This window comes from Pyrus communis, chromosome 3 (assembly GCF_041283825.1).
Source record: "Pyrus communis isolate YQ-2024b chromosome 3, ASM4128382v1, whole genome shotgun sequence".
Lineage (NCBI taxonomy): Eukaryota > Viridiplantae > Streptophyta > Magnoliopsida > Rosales > Rosaceae > Pyrus > Pyrus communis.
In genome coordinates, this window is record NC_142567.1 from 21,962,977 (window position 1) to 21,971,455 (window position 8,479).

Genomic DNA, 8,479 nt, shown 5'->3' on the forward strand with positions numbered 1-8,479 from the left:
CACTTCTTGGTTTTAATCACACTGTCTTTCAGGTGAGGAGAGCCTTGGTGAATGTGGTTGCTCTCTTGCTCTATCGAGGTAAGTTTTTATAAGAGTATGACTTACTGCTCAAATTTGGAGTTCAAAAATCATATTTTTGGTTGTTTTCTAACTTAAAGTGAAGTTGTGAATTCATTTTTGAAAATCATATTTCGTGTCTTCAAACTACATGCCACCAAACACAAATGAAGAATCAAACAACCAGACTAAAACAAATAAATTGATATCATTTCAATATCTCATAATGCAAAATATGATAAAATTAAAACACAATATCCCATTTTACAATTGCCTCCATTATAAAATGTGAAATGTAGTTAGCACTAGTTTACAACCGAGGCTCGCATGACACTAGCCTTGTCTAATTATCTTTTACCACATATATAAGGTTTTTTTAGCTAAACTAGTCTCTAAGATTAGCATAATTTTTCACTTTGGTCTATGACACTAAAATTCTATAGAATTGGTCCTTGAATTTGTCCACCGTAAATCATTTTAGTTCTTCTGTGAAAAATCTGTCAATATCATCGTTAAATTGTCACGTAAGCGACCACATAACCATCTTTTTAAGGATGTTTTTGTCAAACCAACCAATCCTCTTAATGGTAATACTGATAGATTTTTCACAGAATGATCAAAATGATTTAGGATGGACAAATTCAGGGACCACTTCTATCGATTTTCATTGTCAGAAACCAAAATGATGAGTTATGACAATCTCATGGACTATTTGGATTACAAAACCCCATTTATAATAATAAAATTGATAACAAAAGATAGTCTCATTCTGATTGGTGGGTAAGAGAGATATGGATACAAGTTGGGTGAAAAAATAAGCCCCTCACTCTCTCTGGTCCGCAAAGGTATGGACGGACTAATGAGTATGGAACTGCGCGTGCTAATAAACGCCTCTAAGCTGTTGCACCATTATATATATATGTGCAAACACAGCCCCATGAAACCAAAATCAAACCAAACCACTTCCAAATTCTCAAGCTGTTAGAGAGAGAGAGAGAGAGAGAGAGAGAGAGAGAGAGAGAGAGAGAGAGAGAGAGAGAGAGAGAGAGAGATATTAAGAGAAAGATGGAGAAGGAAATGAAGCAATCAAAATTCAAGAGGATTTGTGTGTTCTGTGGAAGTAGTCCAGGAAACAAAAGCAGTTATAAGGAAGCTGCGATTGAGCTGGGAGAAGAATTGGTAATACTAATACTAATACTAACAATACTTCTGTTTATTTAAATTTGGATTTAAATTTGGCTTTTGTTTTTTTAAACCTTTTACTTGTTTTTCAACTTAATTGGGTTTGATTTTTTGGGTTTTCTAGCTGAAATTCAAGTAGGTTGATCTTCACTGTTCTTCTATATATATACATATATAATATATTCACGCATGAATACATATATGTGTGTGTGTGTGTGTGTAATATGGGTTCATGTTTTCAAATGATGTCCTTAAATCGACATAAGCTTATTAATCTTGACCATTTTCAACGTCAAGCCTCTGTTTCATGTATCTTACTCTGTAAAAGGAAACCCTTCATATGATAGCTCCATTAGTTTTTCTCAATCTATACGTCTCCATACATAAAGAAGGCTGGGAATCAACAATGAAATTTTTTCATCCATCCTTCCCACTTTCATGGAACAACCAAATGTAGTTATTTGATTAATACCTCTATCTCTCACACGCACGCGCACACACAGAGATAGAATGGGGTGATTCTAGTATGATGAGAATTTTATTAATTTGTACTTCTAAATAGTTATCATGCACATCTATTTTTACTCTTTCTACTCAAAAAGGTATAGAATGACTTTTTTGGATTACAAATAACAATCCGAAGTTTTTTTCGGTTACTGAGTATTATTGTCTGGTTCATATACAAAAGGTTTCAAAGAATATTGATTTAGTATATGGAGGAGGGAGTGTTGGACTGATGGGGCTGATTTCCCAAGCTGTTTATGATGGTGGTAGACATGTCATTGGGTGAGGATCTTAATTCTTCCTCCTTGCCTTTAATTCATTAATATTATTGGCTTTTGGTCTTCAACTCAAACTGATCATTTTGTCATGTTATTGTTTTTGTAGAGTTATTCCCAAGACACTCATGCCTAGAGAGGTGCGTTCTCTATTATTTTTCCCATGACATTTTACTCTAACACGGTATAATGAAAATGACCATACAATACAACTTGTGCTACAAATAGAGAGAGAGAGAGAGAGAATTGTCTACTTCTTTTTCTCTCTTTTTATTATAGTACTTTGGAATATTATTCATGTAGCTTTTGGTAGCCACATTTACATGTACGATGAATTTCTGCCTCACCTTTGTTATCTTAAAATTCTGGTTCTCCCACATATCACTTTTGGAATTCAAGATTGAATCAGCTAGGACCTCTCTAGCTTGGAAATATGATTGGTCCTCCAATTTTCAGCTTTTACATGTGGAATTGGTATTTAATTCATCCCTACATCCACCTTGCTAATCTTGGGTCTTCTACATTTTTGTCCTTCCTACTAGCTTTATATATCCCACTAGTAGTTACTCAGATTCTTCATGGAACAAAAATATCAGCCTTTTATGATGAAATTGAGGTTCCATCATAATATATGAGAAGTAACCCAAGGCTAATAAGTACATAGCAAATATTGTCCCTCACCGACGTGGGACAACTCTTCCTCACATTTCAACTCTCAACATTATACACCTTTAATTTCTTATATTTCCTTCCCTTTGACATGAACTTAGATGTACATTGGTGGATATCTCGTTTGTGAAATTTCTCTCTCCCTCTCTTACATAATATGATGATGTGAGAAGATAAGCACAAAAGAATGTAAAACCCGTGGCTTGTTGCACTCAAGATTTCGCCAATTCTTTTTGCCTGGTGTGGAATTGCTGAGTCATATTAGATTGAGCCCACCAATGTGTACCACTCATGATTGCTTCTCTTTGCCAAGCACCATGAAAACTCTCTCTCTCTCTCTCTCTCTCTCTCTCTTCCTTTGTGCTTGTTTTTCTGCCTAATTTTTTCATTTTTTTCGAGACTAATTTGTGTGTATCAACTGAGTTTTCAGATAACTGGAGAAACTGTGGGGGAAGTGAAAGCAGTAGCAGACATGCACCAAAGGAAGGCAGAGATGGCAAAGCACTCCGATGCCTTTATTGCCTTACCCGGTTGGTATAAAACCTGGCATTAATATACTTCATACTAACACCTTAATAACTTCTATTTTCTTAGGCAAACAATATGACATATAGTGATTGCTCAAAGTTCCCTTGAAATATATGAAAGTAAAATTTTAAAGTGGCCATAAAATAACATGATTTATAAAATGAAAGAAACTAGTTCCCAGCAAGAATATTATATATCTTCAAAAGTCACCTTAGTTGACATGGGCCATATTGTGCATAATTAAAGGTATCTACAAGAAGCTGGAAAGAACATTTGAAAATAAGGTAGTCCTACTAAAATTTTGCTAAAGAATATTCTTCAAGAGTGACGAATCCTATTTCGGGTTCACTTTAGTGACAAACTTTATGTCACTTCAGTGGGTCTGCATCTATCATCTCTTGTATGCATCTCTCGTATGTATTTTTATCATTGCATAATAAGAGATGGGAATACATAATTGTATACACTCATTTGATAGCGTGTAATCTCTTGTGATTCACTTGTCATTTATTAGATTTTAATTCCCAATTAGAAAATGTTTCATCTATCTTCTTCCATATCTCTGTGAACAAAAAAACATAAAAATGAAGGTGTTGGTTGTGGCCCTTAGCAGTAAAACATATGTACAGGTTTAGAAAGCTGCAAAGGTACTGTTAAATGTTAATGCATTATGCAGTCTTAGTGTCAAGTGTCAACTCTGGAAATTTTGCTTTGCCCCAGTCAAATAAACCCAAAGGTAGCTATATTCCTGGATTTAGAATATTTGGCTTTGGCCGATGTTGCAGCAGGAAGCTAATATTAGTAAAAGAAAAGACACACAAAAAACATCACCAAAATAATTAATAAATAAAGAATTAACGAATTACTAATAAAATCCGACGACTTTTAACTTACACGGGTTTGATAACTTGTAATCCGAGTGTAGTGTAGTCCAGGCCTGCTTAGACACAAAAAAACAAAACCATAAGTCTATTTTCTTCTCTTTGTCAACTGTTTTTATTCACCCAGATCATTTCCAACACTTAGGTTAAAAGCTAAAATTTTCAGCCCAAAAAATTTAGATTTTAATCTAGAAACAACTTTTCTACTAAACCGACAGCATGAAACTCATGAAGCACTATGTATAAATAATTGTTTTTTTTGTTTTTTTAGCCATTGGATTTAAATTTGGACCGTTAGATTTTTTTTTTTTTATATATACTTTTTTTTTACCATTGGGTTTGATCATATTAAATCTCAGCCACTAAATTTAATGAATTTATAAATATAAAAATTTAAAAAAAAAAGTTTGAATGGGGAACATGATCTAACGGCCCATTTAATCTAGGCCGTACATGACATAAAAAGCCATTTTTGGCTCAATAACAAGGGCGACAGAACCCACATATGTGGGACCCCTGCCTCTTTAATACCTCAGGGCGTTGAGGCATGAGGCACATTAATTGCGAGGCTACCTTGATTTTGCTAGCGCGACGTACAAATGTGAGCCAGCCCACTAATCCAAACACAAATCTTGGCCGGAATTTGCCCCAATATTGAGTTTAACGCATAACCCCATTTTGGCCCAAGGGTTGGAGTGTTTTGAAAGCTAATTTTTGAGACTTACTTCAAGGGTTGGAGTAAGACTCATTAGACCTTTTACTTAAGCATAGTTTTTTTATTATTTATTTTATCTTTTTCCAGTAAAAAATAATGCTTTAAAATGTTTAGGAAGAAATTCTACTACTTAAGCTACAAGCATATTTATTTATTTATGCTTAGCAATGAAATACTAATAGTCGAAGAGCAACCATTCAAACCCTATCAACCAAACGAACCAAAAAGACTATTCACTCACTTGTTTCTTACTGAAAACTGGAAAATTAGGGTTTTGGGGAGCTCTTGCTTTCTGTGGTTACAAGCAGTTCGTTAGCCTGTCCCTCTCCCATCCATTCGCTAAAATAAGAAAAAGAGAGAAAAAGTTATAAACCCTTTCACCAAATCAACCAAATGCCAAATGAAAATGGTCCTTGGTAAGATGTGACCAGCATATGAAATAAGACATAAAAGTTTCAAGCTGGCCTTAACCCTTTAACCAACTTGCACTCCCTTTATTTTTCTTTTAACTTTTTGGGATATGTTAGGAGCTGAAAACTGTCTCTTTTCAATCCAATCCATGTAGAATCCAAACTCACTACTAAAAGTTTGCTCAAAGGGTACTCCGGGCACCTTTTCCAGAGTGATTTGGGTAGTAGCTCGTGTCGCTATTGTTACAGAATAACAATTTCAGCACTCCTATTTTAATCATATGCACTCTAAATTGATGACATGTAGCAAGCTAAAAGCCTAAAAGAGGTAGGTTAAAATAATTAACCTTTTTTAGTTCCAAAAAATAGTCACTAACCCTTTTAGATTTACCATATTGGGCCTACATTTGGGCCTCAAGTTCACTCTAATTGGGTTCACTCAAAGCTCATTCAGTACAAAGCTACAGACAAAGTGGCCAGCCCAATTGACTTTAGTTAAGAAAAGAAAGGAAGTAAAGGAGATTGGACAGTGTTACCAGTGAATTACTGATTCAGGTTATTATTATTATTACAAGATGCAGTACACACACACACTGTAATTTTTAAAATTTTAAACAGAATTAAATTAAATTTATGAAAAAAAAAATAGTTGATTGGGGAAGTTAGAAAAAGTGGGGAAAAGGTGGACGTGGGTGGGTGCAAATGAGAGAGAGAAAGAGTGAGTTTATGTATTAATAGGATGACATGGTTGTGAGGTTTAGGAAAAAAACAACAAAAATTTGTTTGTGCTAAATTCTATTATGTCCAATTTTTTCCTTTTCTAATATTTTCTTTTAGTTATGTTTAAAAGGGTATAATAGTAATTTCATCAGTTTTTTTGTTGACGAACAGGGTTCTTTTAATATGTAGTTTAGATTATTATTTTTTTTTTTATTTGTTTATTTATTTATTCCTTTTTCTTTGAATGTATGAAGGTGGCTATGGAACTCTTGAAGAGCTTCTTGAAGTGATAGCATGGGCTCAACTGGGCATTCATGATAAACCGGTAATGCTTGTGTTTGTGCCTAGTTAATTTATTCATAACCTTGTTACTTAAAGTTACTCCATTAGTTCAAATCATCACACCTTACAATAGAGTAACTCAAATTGAGGTCTTATGATCTTTTGAACATCTCTAAATCATGAGAAATGTTCTCAAGACAAGCTGTGTAAAATTGTGAATTTTTATCATCAGTCATGTTTGATTTTTGAATAAATTGACATTCCTTATTTCACAGTCTGAAAACATAAGTTTGACAAAAAAAACTATTTCTCACTATTTCTTCAAATCGTGATGAGGTGAATATGTGGATTAAAAATGTCCTTTATTTTTCAGGTGGGTTTGCTGAATGTGGATGGGTACTATAACTCCTTGTTGTCATTTATTGATAAGGCAGTAGAGGAAGGTTTCATTAGTCCAACAGCACGCCACATAATTGTTTCTGCTCCTACTGGCAAGGAGTTAGTGAAGAAAATGGAGGTAATCAATCAAAATGTTTTTCCAACTTTTTTGTCAATCTTAAAATATAAAGAAACATTATTTGGTTCTGCTGTATTTGTAGGTCCTAATTAAACTTGATCTGCATATTTTTATTTTTTTTTCATCAGGAATATTTTCCACGCCATGAAAGAGTTGCTTCAAAGCTAAGCTGGGAAATTGAGCAGTTAGGCTTTCCCACAATTTGTGACATATCAAGGTGAGCATAATATAAGGGACTTGGCAGAAAGAGGATGGCTTAGCTCTTCAGTGCTGAAAGGAATTAATTTTAGAGTTTAGATGACTGAAACTTTCCTGATCTGGGAATTCCATTTTTCTGTATTTCCCTTTCTCTCAGTTTAAAACTGAAAGAAAAAAAAAAAAACGACCGCAACAAGTTATGTAACTTGATTAATTACTGTCTTCAGTTTGAGATTGGCTATTTAGTTATAATGCTCAATTGCGTTCAAATGATTGTAAAAATATTGTAAAGTTATATCATTCCTCTAATTGGTATGCCAGTAACTTAGAGCTTGTGTTAAACTGCAAGTTTTTATAAATTAATATACTTCAATACAAGGTAATTGTCGCTCTAATCATTCAGAGCTTTTATCTTTGCACTTGAGGTTGTGCATTCAACTTTCCCACCACCATTATCTCGCTTGTATCACTGTTGCGATTTTCTTAAACTCTTTTTTTCAGAACGCCACTTGGCTTAGTTTTTATCCTTAACCACAAGTCACAATCATAAAAATAATAACTGTTACTGATATCAAAAATGATTTATACATATATAAAGGAATAACATTACAACAAAATAAGGAAGGTAAGAGCTGGTTTTATAAACATTTCGTTTTTAATTTTTGATAATTTTTGTCTTAGAAATAGTGAAAATAATAATCAAACCGAAAACTATTTAAGCTATTTACATTTTCAAGATTTTATTTTTCAATCTTTATTCTTTATTTATCCCCCTCACTCTCACCACTTTCTTCATCCTTCATTCCCCTCATATGTTTCCACCATGTCTTACATATAAAAAATAAAAAATAAAACATAAATTGAAATTTTACCAGACAAGCTAGTGCATTCTCTTTCATTTGGAATCCCTTGGACTTTTTATGAACCAAGATGGAACAAAATTGAAGAAGTGGATACATAGCCTAACATTTATTGGAAATTAATATTATTATATAATTTATGTGGTCTAATATCTTAGTGAATAGGGTGTTGATTTTCTACTCATGCATCCTGGATTCAAAACTCTTTCCTCCCCAATATTGATGTAATAGTTTCAAACACTCCCCCTCTCTTTAATAATATTTTTTTTTTCTAGAAAGTATATCATATGGTGGTCTAAGGGAAAAACAATCAGGACACCCGATATTGGTAGAAATATGACCACTTGCTTATTTTGTATTTTTTTAGATAATTTAAATATCATAAACAAACAAAAGTGTACAAGGTGAAAAAAAAAGTGTGAATTTCACTTTTCAATATAAAACATTGAAGTTCATTTAAATCTAATCAAATCTATATGTCCTCACCTTTCATGTCTAGGCCTTACTCTGGACCAATTGACACATGCATGCCTCGTTTGTTAGAGATTATCTAATTGAATAGTCATTCATTGTAGATATGTAAATTTCGTTGTATAAAAAAGGTGCATCACAAAGCTCCACATGGCATATGACTCATCACAAATAGACAAGTCATCTATGACATGTGGCATAAATCAAACA

At 33.4% G+C, this 8,479-nt stretch overlaps 1 protein-coding gene across 1 annotated transcript; it reads left to right on the forward strand.

The window, feature by feature from the left end:
• The first annotated feature begins 1,008 nt into the window (after positions 1–1,008).
• Positions 1,009–7,297, forward strand: LOC137716195 (cytokinin riboside 5'-monophosphate phosphoribohydrolase LOG1). The gene is made up of 7 exons (XM_068455608.2): positions 1,009–1,236; positions 1,928–2,025; positions 2,128–2,158; positions 3,118–3,217; positions 6,196–6,266; positions 6,597–6,740; positions 6,869–7,297. The coding sequence occupies exons 1-7, from the start codon at positions 1,123–1,125 to the stop codon at positions 6,959–6,961; spliced, it is 651 nt and encodes a 216-aa protein (XP_068311709.2). The 5' UTR covers positions 1,009–1,122; the 3' UTR covers positions 6,962–7,297.
• The last annotated feature ends 1,182 nt before the right edge of the window (positions 7,298–8,479 follow it).

Excerpts from the sequence above, each read along its gene's own strand:
- LOC137716195 (XM_068455608.2), top strand. The coding sequence starts at position 1,123 with ATGGAGAAGGAAATGAAGCAATCAAAATTCAAGAGGATTTGTGTGTTC. Across the intron at positions 2,159-3,117 it reads AGACACTCATGCCTAGAGAG|ATAACTGGAGAAACTGTGGG; the intron begins GTGCGTTCTCTA and ends CTGAGTTTTCAG. Across the intron at positions 3,218-6,195 it reads TGCCTTTATTGCCTTACCCG|GTGGCTATGGAACTCTTGAA; the intron begins GTTGGTATAAAA and ends GAATGTATGAAG.